Genomic DNA, 23,986 nt, shown 5'->3' on the forward strand with positions numbered 1-23,986 from the left:
TGAAGAAAGGTGGATAGGAGAAATATTTGAGGAGTACTCTAAGGGACATGGTGACCGATTGGATGTGGGGGCCGGGTGGGGGGAGTGAAAGAGAGGGAAGGGACAGAAATGATTCCTAAATTTTTGGTTGAGTGACCGAGTGGGCCCTAAATGGGAGCTATCTCAGCAATTTGAGATGTGAAGGCGCTTTAGGAAAGGTCAAATGGCGCAACAAAGCCAGTGCGTTCCATTTTACAGATGGTGAAACCGAGGCACGAGATACTAGCAGGTGGTTGTCAGGCCATGTCGCGCTCGTCTCATACCCCCTTAGATGGGTGAAAGGACCGAAGGCTGCTGGATACCTACTAAGCGCCAATACCTGGCCCGGCCCTTCTCCGCCTGGCTCGCCCGGCTCTCCAGGTCCGCCGCTCGTGTCCCAATAAAGTTATTGAAATTGACACCGGTTGCTAAGGAAGTAGGTCGCCGAGCCGGGTTGCTAAGGAAGTGAGCGGCCTCGGTCTCTCCCCATCCGGGGCAGCGGGGAATGGCTGAGCCCACGGTTCGCAGCCGCTCCTGCCGCCGCTGCCGCCGCCGCCGCCCGCGTTCGGCTCGGGCTGCAGGTGAGTCGGCGACGATGCGAACGACCGCCGGGCAGGGCCGATCCTTCCGCCGCCTGGGATCTTCCCGAAGGCCCGGGGCAGCACCACCGACTGGCTTTGCTGCTCCGGGAGCGGGAGCATCTTCTGCCCTGCCTCCTGGGCATCTTCAGGCAGTCCGGGCGACCTCGCCCCTCCTCCCCCGGGCAGGGGTGCGGCCCGACCCCCAGACCCGGCCGCGAGGGGTCGGAGTCTGGGACCCAGCTCGGGAGGGAGACGGGGAAGCGAAAGCTTGGGGTCCAAACCTCGACGCTGCCCCTGGCTCGCTGTGTGACCTTGGACAAGTCCCTTCCCCTCTTGGCCTCAGTTGACCTTTTTGCACAATGGGGTCCTATCACTTGCTGCTCAGAGTGGTTAAGATTATGAGAGGTGTATGTTGAAAGTGCCCTAAATGGGGAGGAGAAGGACCGAGAGTCCAACTTTAAGTCCGAGTGTCTGAATTTGAGACTTTGCATCTACACTTAGTAACTGTGTGGCCTTGGGCAAGTTAATCTCCTTGAGCCTTCTTTTCTTTATCTGTAAAATGCGTTAATGAACCAGTGTGGGAATCCAGTAAGATGGGTATGTCAAGTAGCTTGGCACATAGTAAGTGCTCAGCAAGCTATTATGAGGCATGAAGGGTGGTTTGGGTAAGGCTTCCTGGAGGAGTTGACTTTGAGACAGGTAGGATTTAGGTGTGTAGTTCACCAGCTCATTGGATATTCCTCCCCCTGTTGACATCCCCCCCACCCTCAGTTTTACTTCTCCATTCTGCCCAGAGAAAGGGAGGTGGTGTGGACTTCTGCAAAGTAGTCCTGGTGGGGGAAACCCTGGGGTCAAGTCCTTGTAGTTGTTTGAGGTTATGGTTTTATTTTCTACTTAGGCCTTGTTGACCCTTCCAGAAGACAAAGAGTTATCTTTATGTCTTTTGAGAAGTGCTTGAAACAGTAATAGCTATTTACAAGTCTGGTTGGCCCTTGAACAACACAGGTTTGAACTGTGTGGATGTGGATTTTTTTTTCAAGGAAGGTATGTACTTCACCTTTATGTATAATGGACTTGAGCATCCGTGGATTTTGGTATCCAAGGGGGCTCCTGGAATCCCCTACAAATACTGAGGGTCAACTGTATATGATTAAGGAGCACTTTTCAGGTATATTATCTCATTTAATCTTCACATAGACTTTGCCAGGTAGGTGGTGATGTCATCCCCATTTCGAAGATGAGGAAACTGAGGCTAAGAAAAGTGAATGACTTGCCTAAGAATTTTATACCTATTAAGTGATGGAGCTGGACACATTTCCAGGTAAATCCTGTATTTTCTTCCCTGTACCCTGATATCTCTGATTTCTCAGCAGTAGCTGTTACAAAGCCACAAGGGTCTTCTTTTGTTCCTTCTGACTGCTTTGGCTAGAGGCTTTTCTTCCACTGGCAAGGAAACAAGATCTTACATAAAGCTTCATTTAAATAGATACCATCCAAAGTGGGGACGTCAAAACAAAGTTGGAATGTTTACAAGGGGCTTTTCTGTCCCCATGCCCCCTCCTCTTTAAAGTGAGAGGAGTAGGCTGGCTGGTAGGCCCTTTTGGTGCTATTGTACAATTCTGATTGCATGCTGGTGGTTTAAAAGCATGGAATCAGGCTGCCTGGGTTCAAATCTTGACTCTGCCACTTCCAAGCTGCATGCCACTGAGTAATTTTACTTCACCTCTTTGTGCTATAGTTTCATCATTTGTAAAAGGGAGATAATAATAGTATCCACTATATATAGCTGTTATGAGGATTTATTTGCACCGAATACATGTAAAGTGCCTGGCATGTTTGGTAAACATTATTGTTATTTGGGCTTAACATAGCACCTGTATTATACTTTATATTCTATTTATGATTGGTGAATGAATAAATTAAAGCATGTGCTGATGATACCAGGTCTGTCAACCTCACAGGGTCATTGCATGCATGAAACAGTAGCTGTCATAGTATTATATAAATGTCATAAATGTCAGTATTACAGAGTTGCCCCAGGAACCTGTAATCCCATGCCAGAATGGGTTGCAAAGAAAAATGAAAGCCGATGATAGGATACCAGGTTTGGTAGTCCGACCCATAGTTCAGTAAATGTTTACTAAGTCCCTTTATGCCAAGCACAGTGGGGCATGTGGAGATCAGCCCCAACTCCACATTCTTCAAGGACCTCAGAGCTTAATTTGCATATTACTAGCTTTTTTTTTTTTTTTTTTTTGCGGTACGCGGACCTCTCACTGCTGTGGCCTCTCCCATTGCGGGGCACAGGCTCCGGACGCGCAGGCCGAGCGGCCATGACTCACGGGCCCAGCCGCTCTGCGGCATGTGGGATCTTCCCGGACCTGGACACGAACCCATGTCCCCTGCCTCGGCAGGCGGACTCCCAACCACCGCACCACCAGGGAAGCCCTATTACTAGCATTTGAAATGAATTTGATGTCTTTAAATGAATCCATATCTTGTGTTTGCCCTCCTCAGAGTAAAGCATCTCTTGTGTCCTCATGCTTCTGTTGGGTGCCTGGGCTAGAAGCCTTGGCTTGCTCTCTAAGTCCTTTCATCCACTGATTTATGGGTCCCTAAGAAAGAGCATTCTCTTATGCTGGCTAATAATACAGTGCTCTCTTTATGGTGTCTTAATGGTTTACAAAAATGCTTAAGGGCTTCCCTGGTGGCGCAGTGGTTGAGAGTCCGCCTGCCAATGCAGGGGACGCGGGTTCGTGCCCCGGTCCGGGAAGATCCCACATGCCGCGGAGCGGCTGGGCCTGTGAGCCATGGCCGCCGAGCCTGCGCGCCCGGAGCCTGTGCTCCGCAACGGGAGAGGCCACAACAGTGAGAGGCCCACGTAACGCAAAAAAAAAAAGATGCTTAAACGTGTCTTCACTCACTTAGTCTATCGGTAACCCTGCAAGGAAGGGAAGGCGCAGATTGAGATTCCCATTTTACAGTCAAGAGACCTGAGGTAAGAGAGGCCAGGCTGCTGGTAGGTGGCCCATTTCACACTGACCTCCAGGCGTTCTGACTCCAAGTTCAGTGCTTTTACCTCTACTGCCTCAGTTTCATTCATTCAGCATTTGCTGAACACCTGGTATGTGTCAGGCCCAGTTCTAGCCTAGGGATGTGATGGTAGAGAGGTAGGTGAGGTCCTTGCTCTCGTGCAGCTTCCATTCTAGTGGCAGCGGCGGAAAAATAGACCAATAAATGAACAAGGTCACTTGGATGGAAATAAGTACTGTGCAAACAATAAAACAGTGATGTGATGGAGAGTGACTTCCCCATGGGGATGCTGCCAATTAATTGGGTGGTCTGAGAAGGCCACTCTGAGGGGGTGACATTTTTGCTGAGACTTGCTGCCAGAAAGGGGCCAAACATTTGAGAATATGGCAGAAGGAACAGCAAAAGTAAAGGCTCTCAGGTGGGAATAAGCTTAGCAAGTTCTGGGAACTGAAAGAAGGCTCAGAGCAGCTGGAGTAGGTGGGTTGGGGTGCGGGGAGGGGAGAATGGTGAGATGGCCAAGTGGGGGCTGGGCTGGGGGTGAGGCCTCAAGTCATCTAGGGCCTGTGAACTAGAGTGAGGAGGTGGGACTTTATTCCAAAAGCAATGGGAAGGCTTTGAAGGCTTTAAGAAGGGGAGTGATGTGATCTGTTTTTTGTTTTTTAAAAACATCACTTTGGCCCCTGTGGCCAGTGAATTTTAAGGGGTGTAAGAATGGCAGGCAGGAGGGTAGTTAGGAGGCCAGGTGAGAGGTGATGGCGGCTTTCTAGGGTGGTGACGGTGGAGATGGTACAAGAGGATGGATTGGGGATGTGTCATGGAGGTGAAGCCAGCAGGATGGTGGTTGAGGGGAAGGGCTAGAGGAATCAGAGGCGTCTCTGGGGTTTGGCCTGATCAATTAGGTAGATGCTGACGGTGCCACCTGCCTCTAAAATGATGAGAGAACTTTTTGGTAAGGTGCCCTGTGTGGAAGAATTAGCTCTGGTTCCCTGTGAACCCTTGGAGGAGAGGCACAGGTGTAAACATCATACTTACAGCCTCTGGGGAGGAGATCCCTGCTTATACTGCAGGAAGATAGCCAGGTACATCTTTTTGAAGCCTCCACCTTGGACATCCGGAAGCCCTGCTTTTCTCGAAGTCTGGCTCTTTGCCAGCTAGTGGAGTGGCAGGTGTGGGCTCTGCCAGGGCAGTGCCCATCTGTCTCATGCTGTTGGCATTGCTGTCCTGACTTGAGATCTTGGCTGATGAAAGCTGGGAGGAGGCTGGCCGTCTCTGCGAGAGAGAATGCAATCACTCTTGAAGCTTAGTGCCTCAAATGGCCACACTCTCCCTGCCAAAGTGGTTCTTTCTTGGCCATCGAATGACATTTCTAAAGTTTCAGAGCTTTTGATTTGGGAATCCCTGGAGAAGCTGTTGTGTTCTTGCTAGAATTCTAGCAAGGGAATTCGAGCCTTCTTTTAACGTATGCTAATAATTGCCCCTGTAAATTTAGGTTTCACAATGTTGTAAATTCAACATTGCGAATAACAAGACTGATAATCCTACCACCTCTGCTTGTGTAGCTTTGTTTGCAGTTTAGAATGCTCTTTCCTGTGCATTCTTGTGTACTAATGTTCAGTCAGTTGAGATCACATGGCATATGTATTATCCCCAGTTTACAGATGAAGCATTGAGCTACTGAGGGGTCATTCATTTTGGTCAGTAATATGAAGCACCCGATAGCTGCTGGGTTCGGTAGATCCTTGCCACTCAAAGTGTGTTCTGCATGACTGAGGCACCCATGTGCCCTGAGAGCTTGTTAGAAATGCAGAGTCTAAGTCTAAATATAATAAGCCAGTCTGCATTTTACCAAGACCCCCGGGTGTTTCCTGAGTACATTAAAGCTTGAGATGTACTCCTTTGTTAATAAGTAGCAAAACTAGGACTTGCCAAAGATAGTGATAATAAAAGTACAGGCTTACCTTTTTTTTACTGTGGTTCACAAGTACTGCATTTTTTTTACAATTTGAAGGTTTATGGCAACTCTGCGTTGTCAGATGATGCATTTTTTAGCAATAAAGTATTTTTTAATTAGTGTACATTAATTAATGTACATTGTTTCTTTAGACATAATACTCTTGCACACTCAGTAGACTACAGTATAGTGTAAACATTACTTATATATGCGCTGGGAAACCAAAAAATTTGTGTGACCTGCTTTATTGCAAGATTTGCTTTATTATGGTGGTCTGGCACCAAACCTGCAGTATCTCCGAGGTCTACCTGTAATAGAAATAGCTAACATTTATTGAGCCAGGCGCTGTTTTCAGCACTTTACACATGTCGTCTCATTTAGTCCTCACAGCAACGCTGTAACATGAGGACTGTTATGAATCCCATTTTCCGGAAGAGGAAAGTAGAGGCACAGAAAAGTCAAATAACTTACCCAGGTCTGATTCCAAGTCCATTGCTTTTCCTACCACTCACTTGTTCATCTGTTTTTCAGGTGGGCAGTACATCCCTGACATCTTGTCAAAAGCCTTTCTTTCTCTTCTGTATCTGGGTAAATTAACTTTAAAGGCTGATGAAGAAAACTGACTTCATAGAATGTTTGAAGAAATCAGGGGAAAAACCCTTGAGGTATTTTAACATAACCATGGGTGTCAGTTACTTCACTGATAGGCAACAAATAGATAATCTGATTTGTGAGATAGGCTACCTCTCATCCTTCTTAGCTCTAACTCAGGGCTGAAACATGAAGCAGGTAGGAACTGAGAGCTTGTATTCTGAGTCATTCGGCCCTGAACTGTTTCTTGATTCTGGTGATAACATCTGCACCCGTGAGGAGAGGGTGGCTAAAGCCCTATGCCACTGCTGACTAATTGCAAAAGATTCCGTTTTTTTTTTCTTTTCTTAATGTTTTTATTGAAGGATAAGATACAGGCAGAAAAATTAGATGATTGTAACTGTATAGTTTGTTGAATTTTCATAAAATGAACTCACCCATGATACCACCACCCAGATCAAGATATAGAACATTACCAGCACTCCAGAAGCCTTCCTTACCTCCTTCCAGAAGGGTGACCACTACCCTATCTTCTGTCACCAAAGAATATTTTTACCCATTTTTTAATCTGTAAAAGATTCAATTTTGTCAAGCCTCAGTTTTCCCTGTCTGCCATGTGGGCTCATTATTTTCCCTTCAACATCCCTTAGCTCTGCAGTCTTAGAAAGATTTCTTGGTCAAGGCCTGTGCCACCACAGGAAATTCTGGTGTGGAAAAGCAGTGGGATCTGGGTGGAGACATGAATTTTAATAGCAATTCTGCCACTTGCTATGTGACCCAAGGCAAGTAACTCAGCCTCTCTGGCCCTCAGTGTCTGTATAGGCAAAATAAGGACGTGGGATAATCTTCCAAGGCTCTTGCAGCGCTGCCTGAAAGACAGCTTTGAGTTGGGTAATATTTTCCTCTTCCTTGGTTACTTCATGCAGGGCTTTCTCCCAGCCTTCCAGGGTGGGGCTTTTAGAGCTGTTTCTTGGCAGTCAGAGATCATTGCAATCAGCTCATCTTATCAGCATCACACATCTGCATTGCAGCTTGGGATGTTCTTGTTTAAGGCTTCAGTTAATCTTGGTGACACGTTGTGTCTCCTCGCTTTGTCACACTGATAGCAGACACTGAGCTCTTCACACACAGGCAGATCTATCTTTTTAGTATGCTGATTTATTTAAATCATAGTTTGCATTAGAGAGCACAAGTGATAATTGTGGTGGGTGTGGTTTTATTTTTAAGTTTTTGGCAAGATATTTGCAGCAGTTGCATTTTGTCATATTTGAACATAGTGTATAAATGGAAGTGAGTCCAAGTGAAATAGAGATTGTAATAGACTACTGGGAGCTGAGACTGGACATGCTGTTACCCACTCTTGGGTCCTTAACATCCCTTTCAGCAGTGGTTTCAGGAAGGGCTTGCTTTGGGGCTTTTGTGTGTGACATAAATTACACGGAAACTAAAGCTCATAGTACTGTCTCCAGCAGCTTAGGGGACTGCAGTAACCATTACTTTATAACACATTTCAGTAACCTAAGCAAAGAAATCTAGCTAGTAAATCATAAAAGATTCCATCCAGGTAAGACAAAATGTCAGCTCAAGTTACTTAAGATAACAGCAAGAAGATAGTTCTTGGTGGAAATAGTTACTGGTTTTGCACGGTCTGCAATAGCAGGTCAGATTCTAGCCTAAGAAATATATAGTATTTTTCCCTCCTTACTTCTTCAATTGCCATCATTTTTTAATAGAATTTTTTTAAAATTATAAAAATAATTTCCATTGAGGAAAACCCTGAAAAGATTAAATAAGATTCACTCAGAAATAACTACTGTTAAAACATCTTACTGTCCAAAGGAAAATATATTCCTAAATGTATTTTATCTCATGAATGTGCAGTTCTTACCTGTTTGCCCAGTCATTGTCATTTAGGCAGGTTTCAATACTTAAATGCTATGAATAATGCTACAGAGAACATCTTGAAGATTATCTTTGCATAAACTTTTTTTTTTCTTTGCATAAACTTTTGTCTACATTTCTGATGATTTCTTTAAACTAGATCCTTTCATTGTTAAAAAATTTTAATTATAAAGGCAGCCTCCTTAAATAATGTTTTTAACAAGGTAGTGTCTAAATACAGTTGAAAAGGCAGACATTAGTGCAGTTTGGTGGAGAGGGATTACCTGTGCAAAGGGTATCCTGACTCAGTTTCAGCTTACTTGTTTGTCCACTTGCACAGCTATCTTTTTAGGTAGTTGTTCTCAAAGTGTATCTCCCATTTTGCATTTGGAAATGTTCACGTAACATTTCATAACCATTTTCCCATGTTTAGTAATTATGAGCTAGTAAACTTTCCCTAGCATTGGGCATTGACGTTGTTTCTGGCTTTTTATAATCACATATAGTGCTGTAGTGAATATCTTTGCTTCCCTCTCAGCCTCATAAGAGAACAATTCTAAATAAATTAGTTTGCGGAAAGTTAGAACTTTAAAAAGTTGAAAAGGAGAACTGTACATTTTCCTTCTTAAAATTTGATTAGGACCCTAAAAATATCTTCAAAAAAAAAAAAAGCTTTATTGAGGTATAATTCACAAGCCATAAGGTATCTTTTCATAGTTCTTGTCGCCTTCTTTGCTGCTGCTTCTTAATCTGTTTTTCTTTTTGATACAGAATTCCCTATGAGTAGGACCCAGAACCTGAGCCTTTAACATTTAAACCCTTCATTCTATGAACAGACTGTTGGCTGGTGACATTAATCAGGAATATTGTATGTACATGATCAGTTTTGTGCACTGAATGAGCTGTGAGAGCATGTCATTATGGAATTGGACAGTGAACCATGACAGTTCTGGTGGACTTTAGGCAGGGGATTTTTTTTAATGTATTTAACTCGTTACATTACTGAAACAAATTCTGTGATTTATGGGACATTCTGCTTGATCAACTTTGGGAACTGTTTACGATAAAGGTAGCATATGTGGGCAGCTTCTCCAACATTCATGTACACACCAATCACCAGGGATCTTGATAACGGGACTCTGATTTGGGGACATGGATGGCCTTAGATTCCGGAGCTAAACCAGGTGGAACAGAAGATTTTAGTTGACACTCAGACACAACATCCTAAATTATGTTGAACGACACGGTGAGAGTTATTCCCTTTGAAACTCTTTTGGTTCTTTTGACTATGTCAAGGAGAGTATTTGTTTGGTTCCAGTCTTTCTTAACACGTGCTAAACTGGCTTTCTTAGTTTCTTTTTTTTTTAATACATCTTTATTGGAGTATAATTGCTTCGCAATACTGTGTTAGTTTCTGTTAGACAACAAAGTGAATCAGCCATATGCATACATATTTCCCCATATCCACTCCCTCTTGAGCCTTCCTCCCACCCTCCCTATCTCACCCTTCTACTGGCTTTCTAACCAAGAGAGATCAGGCCTCTGGCCCTAGGTAAGCTACAGTATCTAGTTCGAATTTAGTAACATGGTTGTTTGTCTTCATTTTCAGTTACCTTCTATTTACAACAAGTGATACTGGTTTTCCATTCATGGTAGTCATACGAAGTTTCTGTTAAAAAGAAATTTGGGAGTTCCCTGGTGGCCTAGTTGTTAGGATTCTGGGCTTTCACTGTTGTGGCCTGGCTTCAGTCCCTGGTCAGGGAACTGAGATCCTGCAAGCCGTGCAGCATGGCCAAAAAAATAAATTTAAAAAAAAAAGTGTTAAAGTAGATTTAAAGCAAAATCTTAACTAAATAATGGTACAGGTGGTGTGTGGATATGGCAGAAATTGTGAAGAGACAATCAGATGACTGACATTTAGGACACGCTGGTGTGGAAAAACGCCATGAACTTTGGAGCCCGGTAGCCCTGGTTTCTGCTTACTTTGCTGCTGATTAACTCAGTCTGCCATGTTGCTTCTCTCTCCAAGTCTCAGGTTTTTTTCTCCTGTAAATTGGGTCAGGGCAGAAGCACCTCTTGTGGGCCAGGCCTTGTCATGCTTGTCCTCCTCTAATCCTCACACAGCCCCAAGGAGCAGGGCATTTGTGGTAGTCCCATTTTGCAGAGGAGGATATAGGCTTAGCTGGTTGAAGGAACTTGCCTGGACTCCCAGAGCTGGGAATGGTTGGGCTGGGTTTCATTCCCAGGTGTGTCTGAATCTCTTTTTTGTTATTCCAGGCCACCTCCCTCTTTTAAATGTAGAATTTGCTGTGGCTCTCTACCCAGCTGCAGGGCAGTCTGATTAAAAGGACAAGTCATTGAATACACCTGTGATCTCACGATAGATGAGAGGTGCTAGTAGCCCAGATGTCTGTGGACAGATCAATGGATAAAGATAATGTGGTATATACACACAATAGGTTGTTATTTAGCCTTATAAAAAAAAGAGATCTTGTCACATGCTACACAACATGGATGAACCCTGAGGTAGAATGGTGGTTTCCAGGGGTTGGGGAGACAGGGAAATGGGAAGTTGCCATTTGATAGGTATGGAGTTTCAGTTTAGCAAGATGAAAAAGTTCTAGAGATCTGTCACACAACAATGTGAATATCGTTGTCATTACTGAACTGTACACTTAAAAATAGTTAAGAGGGTACATTTTATATTATGTGGGGTTTTTTTAACCACAATTAAAATTTTCTTAAAAGTTAAAAGGCATTGGTCAGAGGGCAATCTTTTTTTTTTTCCCCCCCATCTTGGAAACTTTCAAGCATACATAAAAATGGAATAGTGTAATGAACCATGGACCCATTACCCAGCTCCAGCAGTTAGCAGCACATGGCCGTTCTGTCTCACTTATAACCTCTTACTCATCCCACCCCACCTCACCTCTGATTATTTTGGTCCCAGTCAGCATATAGCTTTATATGCTAGTGGGAAGCAGCCGCATAGCACAGGGAGATCAGCTCGGTGCTTCATGACCACCTAGAGGGGTGGGACAGAGAGGGTGGGAGGGAGATGCAAGAGGGAGGGGATATGGGGATATATGTATACATACAGCTGATTCACTTTGTTATATAGCAGAAACTAATACAACAATGTAAAGCAATTATACTCCAATAAAGATGTTAAAAAAAAAACTTTATACGAAAATGCTTTTGTGTGTGTCTCTAAGAGTAAGAACCTTCTTTAAAAAATACCATTTCCACACCTAAAAATGTAACAATAATTCCTTAACATTCCTTAATGTTCAAATTTCCTTGATGGTCTCATACATTTTTAACAATCGGTGTGTTTGAATCAAGATCCAAAAAAGGGCCCTACTCAAGGGCCAAATGTTGTATTTGGTTGATTAAGTCTCTGACATCAGAGTGTAAATGTTTAGCAGAGAAACAGTTTCATTTCTTTCCTGGATCAGTACATGGAATGAGAAGTTCCTGACAGGCAGGTTCTTCCAGCTTCATAGCTTCGTGGTGGTTCAGAGCATGAGCCCCGGACATTGGGGTTGTGTGGGCAGTCGGTGCACTGTTGGTGGGAGGATAAATGGTACAGCCTGGGAAGTGGGTAGGATGGTGCCCTCTGTCAAAAAGGAACATGTGTAGTGTTTACACATCCAGGAATAACTCCTACGAAGGACCCTCGTGTGTAGCTAAAGGTATATGTTTAGGATATTCACTGCAGCATTGTTTGCACTAGCAAAGACCAGAAACTATCAGAGGTTCCCTCAGCAGGGGGCTAATCAAATACATTATAGGAGAACCATACCATGGCATTTAGGCAGCTACTTAAAAGGTGGGGATGGGGGTGGGGGGGGCCCCAAGATCTACAAAGTAAGATAGAGAATGGTGATACTATACTTAAACTTGAGTTTAAAAACAAAAAACAAGGTAGGGAAGCAATATAGATACGTTAATGCTTGCATATGCTTCGAGTATCTCCCCAGGGGTAGGGGGAAGATTTACCTGTTCACTGTATGTACAACTTGAATTGTTTTAATCTATTCATATATTAATACACATGTGTATACGCATGTGCGTGTGTTTGTGTGTTTAAAATAAGTTTAAATTAGGATCTTTTAATAAGACAAACCTGGTTTTGAATTCTGACTGTTCCATTTAATTGCTGTGTGACCTTGAGCCAGTTAATTTCTCTGAGCCTCCCATCCTTATTTTTAAAATAAGGCTAATACTATTCCTCATAAGGTGATTTTGAGGATTAGAAGAGGAATATACATTAAGTTCCTAATGTACTATGAGCTGTGACTATTGAATACAGCAAAGCCCCAGACCCACATTGATTCTGAATTAGCGTCCTCTAGACTTGAATATATATATATATTTTTTTAAATAAATTTATTTATTTTTTAAATTTATTTTTGGCTGGGTTTGGTCTTCATTGCGGCGCATGGGCTTTTCCTAGTTGCGGCGAGTGGGGGCTACTCTCCCTTGCGATGCGCTGGCTTCTCATTGTGGTGGCTTCTCTTGTTGCAGAGCTCCGGCTCTAGGTGCGTGGGCTTCAGTAGTTGTGGCACCTGGGCTCAGTAGTTGTGGCTCTTGGGCTCAGTAGTTGTGGCTCAAGCTCTGGAGTGCAGGCTCAGTAGCTGTGGCGCACGGGCTTAGTTGCTCCGCAGCATGTGGGATCTTCCTGGATCAGGGCTCGAACCTGTGTCCCCTGCATTGGCAGGCAGATTCTTAACCACTGAGCCACCAGGGATCCCTGAATATATTTTTTATGAATGTATGTTATGAATGTTTCACAAAATAGGATTTCTTTGCCTCTTTTTCCCCCTTATCAGTTAAATGCTTTCTTTGTTAGCCTGTTGGGGTCATCAAGTGACAGGGAGTGCTTGGCGCCAATTTGAATTCAGAGCAGGCGTTTAGTTGTTCATGTTTCTTATCCGTGACCTTTCTAGGTTTCTTTCCAGATAAGTAGCCTGTCTTCCTAAGATGTGTAAGCTGAAACCAAGTTACTAGACTTTTTTCCCCAAAGAAAAAATAGCTTTATTGCCATCCCCCTGCTTGATTGTAAGAAACAAAATACATGCACCTGCGAAGAAGGCCAAAGAAAGCAAAAACAATCACTTGCAAGCTCACCCCCCAGAGATCAATATTGTTTGCCTTTCTTGAGTGTTTATTAAACATCTTGCACTAGGCTAACCATTTAACATTTATTAGCTTACTTAATAATCCTTAGAACAGTTCTTTATGGTAGGTGTTGTTATTAATCCCATTTTGTAGAAGAAACTATGACTTAATGTAACTTTCTCAAGATTTTATAGCTAAGTGGCAGAGCAGAAATTCAAATGCTGACGCGTTGAATACTAAAGTTCATGCTTTGAATCATGACTTTACACTGTCTCATTCACAACTTTCTCTGCACTTGTGCATGTACACATGTAAACATAAATCACATCATAGTAAGTCTTCTGTTTGGTAGCCTGCTTTTTTAATATAAATTTATTTTATTTTATTTTATTTATTTTTGGCTGCGTTGGGTCTTCCTTGCCGCGCGAGGGCTTTCTCTAGTTGCAGCGAGCAGGGGCTACTCTTTGTTGTGGTGTGCAGGCTTCTCATTGCAGTGGCTTCTCTTGTTGCAAAGCACAGGCTCTGGGCAGGCAGGCTTCAGTAGTTGGGTCATGCGGGCTCAGTAGTTGTGGCTCGAAGGCTCTAGAGCGCAGGCTCAGTAGTTGTGGCACATGGGCTTAGTTGCTTCGCGGCATGTGGGATCTTCCCAGACCAGGGATTGAACCCTGCATTGGCAGGCAGATTCTTAACCACTGCACCACCAGAGAAGTCCCTGGTAGCCGCTTTTTTTCACTCAACAAAATGTCATGAACATCTTCCCATGTGTAAATACTTAGAAGTATATTGCCATTCTTTTTTTTTTAATAAGTTTATTTATTTCATTTATTTTATTTTTGGCTGCGTTGGGTCTTCGTTGTTGCGTGCGGGCTTTCTCTACTTGCAGTGAGCGGGGGCTACTCGTCGTTGCGGTGCGTGGGCTTCTCATCGTGGTGGCTTCTTTTGTTGCAGAGCACAGGCTCTAGGCGCAGGGGCTTAGCTGCTCCGCGGCATGTGGGATCTAGCTGCTCCGCGGCATGTGGGATCTTCCTGAACCAGGGCTCGAACCCATGTCCCCTGCATTGGCAGGCGGATTCTTAACCACTGCGCCACCAGGGAAGCCCTATATTGCCATTCTTAATGACTGCATAATTTCCCATTGTAGAGATGTGTCATAATCTAACCAATCCCTTATCAATGAGTATTTAAGTGGTTAGAGATGCTGCTGAGATAAGCATAAAGGTGTAAGTACATCTTCCACATGTATTCAGTTATTCACTGAAGGCCTTAAAATAGTTCCAAGAAATGGAGTTGCTGTTTCAAGGGAGTATTACATTTTGAGTATTGCGTGTCAGTGTTTTGATATTGACTGCTCAGATGCCCTCAAATAATATGTGCCAGTTTAAGATTCTGTGGCTCTCATATGTACCGTAAGAGACAGTTTGAAAGTGTTTAGACCGTTCACACAACTGTTTGGCTTACAAAAAACAGATGACCTGTGTTTATAAACAGTGCCTGTTATTACACTATATTACACTAAAATAAATATATTTTATTTATTTTTTGATGTGGACCATTTTTAAAGTGTTTATTGAATTTGTTACAGTATTGCTTCTGTTTTATGTTTTGGCTTTTTGGCTGTGAGGCATGTAGGATCTTAGCTCCCCAGCCAGGGATCGAACCCACACCCCGTACATTGGAAGGCGAAGTCTAAACCACTGGACCCCCAGGGAAGTCCCCAGAATATATTTTATTAGTCTGTTATTTTGACATCTTTGCTCTGAATGCCTTTTATGGCTGAGGCTATGTGACATGCTACATTGACATTAGGAAGTTAAGGATTTCCATTGCTGTAGACCTCATAGAAGCTCTTTTATGAAGCTTTACCATGAAGTTAAGACAAATAGTTTTACAACTAGGACCCTTTGTTCATCAGTTAAAACATTTTATTACATTATATTCATGGTGGATAGATGAAAAGAGAAAAATGAGTTTTAACACCTGGATGTAGTTAATTTTACAGATTTTTTCCATCTTTTTTCTCTCCTAATTTGATTTTTCTGACTAGGTAATATATTTACATGATTCAAGAGGTATAAAAGGATTATACACTGCAAAGCCTCCCTTATACTCTTGGCCTTCAGCCACCCAGCTCTTTTCCCTACAGGCAGCCAGTGTTGTTATCTGGCTCTTGCATATCCCTTCAGATATATTTTATGTAAATAGAAGCAAATATAGGACTAGTCCCTCAACACACATTCCATGTCCTTTTAAAAGTTCTCCAGACAGTGATGTTATTTTTTCAACTGGAGATGAATAATCTTGTTCTGAAAATTGTGTAATTCACATTTTGATAGCTGACCGTCATGGGAACCAAAGACCCAGAGTTGGAATTGCTCTCTTGGTGTTGGTTCAGGGTTTGCAGACAAGGAGTCCTGATACTTCAAAACAATTAGCAACAGTTGAGAAAGAACGTAGTGTTGATGGTGATGAGTTGGATATGGAGTAGAAACAGCTGCTTCCCCTAGAGAAACCTGCCCAGGGACTTGGTTTGGGCTGGTTAATAGGGAGTCACTTTTATCTTCTTGCCTGAGTGTTGCTGCTTTCCTGATGGCCCCTGTGATCCGTAGTTTGGGCTGCCTTTCAGACACTCTGAGTCCTTGAGCTCTAGGCCAGGCAGTTGGCAGGTGGTTGCTCGGTCAGATCTTAGAGGACGTTGCATTGGAGTGCAGTGATTAAAGATGCATTAGTATGTGCTTTGTGTGACCGCACATTGCTCCTCCTTGCAGGGATGTTTCTGGTGAATTGCCAGACCTTTATTTTTTCCCATTTGAAGATACCACATGCTTGTTACAGAAAATTTGAAAAATATAGAAATGTCGAAGGAGCAGGGGAAATCACCTATATGTAGTCCCATCACACAAAGTGGACCACTATTAATGTTTTGATGTGTATCTTATTTTTATACAATTGTGATTGCATGCATTCAATTTTGTAAACTGCTTTTTCATTTATTCTAAGCATATTCCATGTCATTACAGAGCCTTGGTAAATGTCATTTTAAAAGATGGACTAGGACTTCCCTGGTGGTCCAGTGGTTAAGACTCCACACTCCCAATGCAGGGGGCCCGGGTTTGATCCCTGGTCAGGGAACTAGATCCCACATGCATGCCGCAACAAAGATCCCTCGTGCCACAACTAAGACCCAGCACATCCAAATAAATAAATAAATATTGAAAAGAAAAAAAAAGAGATGGACTAACATGGCAGGCCTTTCTCAATTAGATCATGTATACATGAATTTGGTCATGGTAGGGATGCCTACAGGAGCCAGGCAGGCAGTATAAATGAGCAGAGCATGCTGGGTGTGAGACAGTAGGGAGTGTGGGCTGGGGAGGATTGGGTGGCCAGGCCCATTAGAGGGGCAGCCGTCACTCAGTTCCCATTGCTGCCACTTGGGGCCTGGGCTGTCAGATATTCCCATTATTCCAGAGAAGCAGAAAATCTGGTTTTTCTGTTTCAATGTGAAATTGCTGGTTTTCTTTTTTCTTTTCTTTTTTGAGAAATCTTAAACATTCAGAGAAAAATATAGGAAACAGAATTGATAATTATTAACATTTTCTCTTATTTGCTTCAAGTCTCATTCCCTGTTTCTTTTTTTAGGAGAAATGATAAAATATTACAGATAAAATTGAAAAATTCTTCACATTTCTTGTCCCATTCTTAACATTTCACCCTGCCCAACTTGGACAGCCACTATCATAAATTGTTGTATATCCTTCTACCCATTTGGGGGAATACTTACGTATACATTAATGCAAATCCATGAGCACCATATTGTTTTCTAAGTTTTTAGTCATAATCATCACTCTGCAGCTTGCTTTTCCACTCAACCTATTTATTTATCCATGTAAATATATATAACTCTAATTCAGGGTTGGCACACTTTTTTTGTGAAAGATCAGGTGGTAAATATTTTATGTTCTGTGGGCCATACTGTCTGCTGCAGCTACTCAGCTGTGCTATTTTTTTTTTTTTTTTTTTTGCGGTACGCGTGCCTCTCACTGTTGTGGCCTCTCCCGTTGCGGAGCACAGGCTCCGGACGTGCACGCTTAGCGGCCATGGCTCACGGGCCCAGCCGCTCCACGGCATGTGGGATCTTCCCGGACCAGGGCACGAACCCGTGTCCCCTGCATCAGCAGGTGGACTCTCAACCACTGCGCCACCAGGGAAGCCCTCAGCTGTGCTATTTTATAGCTAAAGCAGCCATAGATGATATGTAAACAAAGGGGTATGGTTGTGTTCCAATAAAACTTTATTTACTAAAACAGGCTATGGACTGGATTTGGCCTGTGGGCTGTCATTTGCTGACCCCTGCTCTAATTTATTACTTTGAACTGCTGAATAGTATACTATCTGTAATGTGAGTATACCATATTTTATTTTTCAGTTCCTCTATAAATGGATGGTTGTTTCCAGTTTTCTATTATTTTAACAGTGCTGCAGGAAGCACCCTTGTCTGTGTTTCCTTGTGCACAGGTGCAAAGGTTTTTCACCAGGACATACACAAATATAGACGTGGAATTGCTGGGGTTTTGTTTTTTGTTTTTAACAACACCGCTCTCTTTTTTTAAATTTATTTATTTATTTTTGGCTGCATTGCATCTTTGTTGCTGCATGCGGGCTTTCTCTAGTTGGGGCAGAGGGGGCAGGTAGAATGTGATCAGTCTGTGACCTCTGTTCTAGAATCTCTATAGGAAGCCAGTAGTTACTAAGCATCCAGTCTGCACCTGGTTCTAGAATTTGAGGTGGACTCCATGACAGCTAGCAAGGGTGAGAGAGCGTGAATCCAATCATGTAAGTTTCTTTTTTTAATAAAATTATTTATTTATTTTTGGCTGTGTTGGGTCTTTGTTGCTGCACGCAGGCCTTCTCCAGTTGCAGCAAGTGGGGGCTACTCTTCACTGCAGTGCGTGGGCTTGTTGTTGCGGTGGCCTCTCCCGTTGTGGAGTAGGGGCTCTAGGTGCGTGGGCTCAGTAGTTGTGGCTCGCGGGCTCTAGGTGTGTGGGCTCAGTAGTTGTGGCGCACAGGCTTAGTTGCTCCGTGGCATGTTGCTTCCCGGACCAGGGCTCAAACCTGTGTCCACTGCATTGGCAGGTGGATTCTTTTTTTTTTTTTTTTTTTTTTTTTTTTTGCGGTACGCGGGCCCCTCACCACTGCGGCCTCTCCCGTTGCGGAGCACAGGCTCCGGACGCGCAGGCCCAGCGGCCATGGCCCACGGGCCCAGCCGCTCCGCGGCACGCGGGATCCTCCCGGACCGGGGCACGAACCCGCGCCCCCCGCATCGGCAGGCGGACCCCCAACCACTGCGCCACCAGGGAAGCCCCGGCAGGTGGATTCTTAACCACTGCGCCACCAGGGAAGTCCTCAAAGATTCTGGAAGAGAGTGGCTGCCATGAGAAATGTGCAACTGATTTCCTCAGCGGACAAAAGAGATGAAGTTAGGGGAAGACTCAATTTTTCTCGTGTAGTAGCCATTCAAATAGTGGTTGTTAACATCGAGATGACAAGTTCTAGCAGAAAAAGTATTCAGGACAAAAATGCTGAACTGCTGACCTGTGGTTCCTTCTTTCCTGGCAATGTTGTGAGTTCCTTTAAAGATTTATCACTGTAATTAGACTGACCAGAAGAAGGAGAAGGAAGGTAATAAAGTAAAGAAAGAGAATCAGGGCATCCTTCCAAGAAAACCTTCTCCTTTGAGGAGGACCCACAGCGAGATTTTAAGCCCTGGTGGCAGGAAATTAAATTAGTCCATCTTCCTGAAATAATATGTCAGTAGTACATGACTAGCTCAGCCGAGCTCTGTGAGTTCAGAAAAGAAATGGTGTTCTGTGTTCCAAATCAAGGAGATTTAATTAAGGGGACTCAGGCTTTGGGAATTACTTCTTTTTAAAAGATTTTTAAGATTATTGTAGGTCATTGTCATTCCTTTGTTTTTATTGTTTTGGAGAGCTTAAAAATATATGCAGCTGTAACAGAAGCATCTGAACATCAAGATCTGCAAGAAAACCTGCCGCAGGCTTTTTTTTATTAAACAGGCTTGGGGCCACAGTGTTTTGATAGGTAAAAGCTGGACAGCTCGGCCTCTTCCCGGGTATGTAATGTAAAAGAATTGATCCTCTCCAGTGACCCGTTCCCCACCCACCCCTTTCTGTTTTTTAATGCATAAAATTAGGGCTCACTAGTAATCTCTGGAATGACCCTTTGACAAGGGTTTCGGATGAAACTGTATTAGTTAATTTTAATCCAGCTTTATATTAGTTCACAAAGCACTTCCACCTTTGTAAGTGGCTTTTAGTCTCACAAGCATCCGAAACGAAGAATTACCCCTGTTTTACAGGTTTTACAGAAAATGGGTGACGAGAGGGTAAGAGGTCTTCTGGTTCTGCATTCTAGACAACATTATTCTATTAATATAACAACTAGAAGAAGTATGAAAAGTAACTTTTCATGTTTCCATGCGCTTAGCAGCAGAACAATGTTTTTATGAAAGACCAACGGAGGAATATATTGACTCTGTATTTATTAACTTGCAGCATATATACCTAGAGCGGCCCAGCCCTGCTTCACATTTTGCCACCTTTTGTTGGCAAAGAATAGGTCATTCTCACAACTAAAAAGGATCCTGTTATTACTGTTCAAGTAGCTACTAAAATTACAAATGTGTATATCCTGTGATCCAGCAATTGCGCTTCTAGAAATTTATCCTTACAGATAGATTTTCCCACACATGAAAGGATGTGGTCCTAGGTTTTTCACAGTAACATATCAGAAACAGCTTAAGTGCTAGGGTAGGGGTTAAATAAATAATGGTGCTTCCATACAGAGGGATAGTTTGCTGCTGTCATAAAGAATAAGGCAGCTCTGCATTTACTGAGGGGAACAAACTCCAAGATAGGTTGTCTAATGAAAAAAAGCAAGATGCAGGACACTGCATATTACTGTGTATAACATACTACACTTGTGTAAAAAGGGAGAGGGTAAGTATGTATTAATACATATTTGCTTGTTATGCATAAACTAGTTCAGGAGGATAAAAATCTAATAACACTCACCTTGTAAGCAGGGAACTGGGTGGCTGGAGAACAGGTAAAGGAGAGAGACCTGTCACCAAAGGGCCTTTTGAGTCAAGAACCATGTGAATTACCTGTTGTTTAAAAACTCTTGCACTGAGGTTTTCGGGAGTTTAAGGTCCTCATACATACCGCTTTGCTCTGATCTGCTTGCTCCGTACCCCTTCCCAAAGGACCCATTTAATCATACTTGCTTCTGCTGCCTGAGTTTTTCAGCACCAAATGAAGTTCTGTTTTTGGTTTTATTTAAAAATTTCTTAACATCTATTTTCGTATTTGCATTCAAATTGTATTAAATTTATTGATGGGATAAGTGCTTTCTTTGTAATGTATTACCCCACATCCTTGTTTATTTGAATACATTTTGCACAAGCCATAGTTGATGATTTTAGAATGGAAAAGTATTATCAGTACAAGATAGGAAATTCAAACAGTACAAACAATTGTATTGTGAAAAGTCATTTTCCTCTCTCTAGACCTCTGAGTGTCATCGGGGGCCCATAGTTCCCCTGCTGAGGCTGCCACTGTTACCACTTTTACATGTATACTTACATTGTAGCATGCATATGTAAACTGTACTATACACACTGTCTGGGCCCATAGTTCCCCTGCTGAGGCTGCCACTGTTACCACTTTTACATGTATATTTACATGGTAGCATGCATATGTAAATTGTACTATACACGTTGTTCCTCATCTGCGTTTTTCACTTAACAACATATCTTCTTTTAGGATTGCGTTTAGGTTAGCACATTCTCTTTAGTAACTGCCCAGGATTCCAGGATTTGTATATATTAAATATATTAAATTTATTTAATCAGTCCCCTCTTGATGGGGATTGGGGTTGCCTGAAATCTGTTGCTACCACAGATGATGCCACAACACAGATATCCTTCTATCTGTAGGATAAATTCTTAGAAATACAGCTGCTAGATCAAAAGGGACATGCATTTTGAATTTAGATAGATAGTTCTGAATGGCTCTGTGCAGAGGCTGTAGTAGTTCCACAGCACGTAAGATTACCCAGGCTTTTATAAAGTTTCCAGCTGCCTCAGCCTGTAGTATAAGATAAACTATCAGTTGAAGGGAGGACAAGCTAGTTAACACTATAGGTGGACTAGTGCTTTTATTTTTCCTACTGCAGCTGGTTAAGATCCCATGAGGAAATATCCAATGTAGTGGAGTTATTAAGTGCAGCTGTCGGAAGGTTGGCAAGATGGAGGGGACCTGGGTGTGTCATGTGCTTTTCAGCAGCCCCCAGTGACAGCTGTACTGTCCTTGCTTACTCTGTTTTGTTTTTCCTATAGGACCCTAGCATTGTGAGACTCATTTTGGATTCATAGCCCTTAAGATCGACCCGGTCAGAGCTCATCATGTCAAAGTTGAAAAGCTCAGAGTCAGTCCGGGTGGTGGTTCGCTGTCGGCCCATGAATGGCAAGGAAAAGGCTGCTTCGTACGACAAGGTGGTGGATGTGGACGTGAAGCTGGGGCAGGTGTCGGTGAAGAACCCCAAGGGAGTGGCCCATGAAATGCCCAAGACCTTCACCTTTGATGCCGTCTACGATTGGAACGCTAAGCAGTTTGAACTCTACGACGAGACGTTCCGACCACTGGTGGACTCCGTCCTGCAGGGTTTCAATGGGACGATTTTTGCTTATGGACAGACTGGGACTGGGAAAACCTACACGATGGAAGGAGTCCGGGGTGACCCTGAAAAAAGAGGGGTCATCCCTAACTCTTTTGATCACATCTTCACCCATATCTCTCGATCCCAGAATCAACAGTACCTGGTCAGGGCTTCTTACTTAGAGATCTACCAGGAGGAGATCCGAGATCTCCTCTCAAAGGATCAGACCAAAAGGCTCGAGCTCAAGGAGAGGCCGGACACTGGAGTGTACGTGAAAGACCTGTCTTCCTTTGTCACCAAGAGTGTGAAGGAAATAGAGCACGTGATGAATGTGGGGAACCAGAACCGTTCTGTCGGTGCTACCAACATGAACGAGCACAGTTCCCGTTCGCATGCAATTTTTGTCATCACCATCGAGTGCAGTGAGGTGGGCCTCGATGGCGAAAACCATATCCGGGTAGGGAAATTGAACCTTGTAGATCTTGCTGGCAGTGAACGGCAGGCCAAGACCGGTGCACAAGGGGAGAGATTGAAGGAAGCTACCAAGATCAACCTGTCCCTTTCAGCCTTGGGTAACGTCATCTCTGCCCTGGTGGACGGCAAAAGCACTCACATTCCATATCGGGACTCAAAGCTTACCAGGCTCCTCCAAGATTCTCTCGGTGGCAATGCTAAAACTGTGATGGTGGCCAACGTGGGGCCTGCCTCGTACAACGTAGAAGAGACTCTAACCACTCTGAGATACGCCAACCGTGCCAAGAACATTAAGAACAAGCCAAGGGTCAATGAGGACCCTAAGGATGCCCTCCTTCGAGAATTCCAGGAAGAGATTGCTCGGCTCAAGGCCCAGCTAGAAAAACGGTCCATTGGCAGAAGGAAGAGGCGAGAGAAGCGGAGGGAAGGTGGTGGCGGGGGTGGGGGTGGGGAAGAGGAGGAGGAGGAGGGAGAAGAGGGTGAGGACGAAGGGGATGATAAGGATGATTACTGGCGGGAACAGCAAGAAAAACTGGAGATCGAGAAGCGGGCCATTGTAGAGGACCACAGCTTGGTTGCAGAGGAGAAGATGAGGCTGCTGAAGGAGAAGGAGAAAAAGATGGAGGATCTGCGGCGGGAAAAGGATGCTGCCGAGATGCTGGGCGCCAAAATCAAGGTACTGTACCCTGCCTTAGGCGTGGTCTTTTTTCTTTCAAACCTTCTTGTTTTATCAAAAAAAATGATATGAAGGATGGTGTCTCTTTAGGGTTTGTGATACCCAGTGTCCGAGGAACATTTGTTGAATTGAATTGGATGAAGAAAAACAATTTTTCTTTGACAGCAATAAGACTAACACCCATGTACCCCCTCCCCCGCCCCGGCCCAGTATGAGAAGCAGAACAGCATCCGTAGCTTTACAAGCTCTTTGTGTCCCCGCCCGCTCAGAGGTAACTGTTATCTTGGTTTTGGTGTTTATTCTTTCCTTGCTTGTCTTTATAGTTTTCCCAAATGTGTATATATATCTCTACATAAAAGATAGTTTTAGTTTCACATACTTTTTATCTTTTATATAAATGGAATCCCACTACTGTGCTCTACTTTTATTTGCTAAATGTTATGTTAATGAGAGTTATCCATATTGATGCCTGGAGCTGTGATTCATTCCTTATAGTTGTTCTGAGAATTCCGTGGTATTCCATTCTCCTGATAGTGTGGGTTGTTTCTGTTTCTTTCTTTTTTTTTTTTTTTTTTTGCCCTGAATTCCTTGTACTTGGCTCCAGGAGAACATGTGTGCGCGAGAGTTTCTTGCCTGACACCAGCAGGTCCTAGGGTGTGTGTAGCTTCAACTTCGCTAGACAGTGACATGTCACTTTCTAACGTGGCCCTGTGAATTGAAGCTTCTACCAGAAGGGTATGAGTCCTGGTTGTTCCTCATCCTTACCAACACTTGTGATTAGCAGACTTGACTTTTTGTATATCTGGTAGATATACACTGGTATCTCCTTGTGGTTTTCATATGCTGTGTCTCTGATTAAGCAAGATACAGAACAGTTCCGTCACCACCCCCCGCCCAGAGGCTCCCTTGCCGTCAACCACT

The 23,986-nt window shown here is 43.5% G+C and overlaps 1 protein-coding gene across 3 annotated transcripts in view; it reads left to right on the forward strand.

Moving 5' to 3' along the window:
- The first annotated feature begins 485 nt into the window (after positions 1-485).
- Positions 486-23,986, forward strand: part of KIF3B (kinesin family member 3B) — a 38,469-nt gene continuing 14,968 nt past the window's right edge. For 2 of the 3 annotated variants that reach the window (XM_033839040.2, XM_033839044.2), the window contains exons 1-3: positions 493-599; positions 1,797-1,920; positions 21,596-23,065. In XM_033839040.2, coding sequence (XP_033694931.1) covers positions 21,662-23,065 — 1,404 coding nt within the window. In that variant the 5' untranslated portion in view covers positions 493-599; positions 1,797-1,920; positions 21,596-21,661. Of the gene's footprint in view, positions 600-1,796; positions 1,921-21,595; positions 23,066-23,986 lie in introns of all 3 variants that reach the window. The other variant, XM_033839042.2, reaches the window with a different exon arrangement.

The sequence above is a fragment of the Tursiops truncatus genome, chromosome 15 (assembly GCF_011762595.2).
Source record: "Tursiops truncatus isolate mTurTru1 chromosome 15, mTurTru1.mat.Y, whole genome shotgun sequence".
In the NCBI taxonomy this organism is placed as follows: Eukaryota; Metazoa; Chordata; class Mammalia; order Artiodactyla; family Delphinidae; genus Tursiops; species Tursiops truncatus.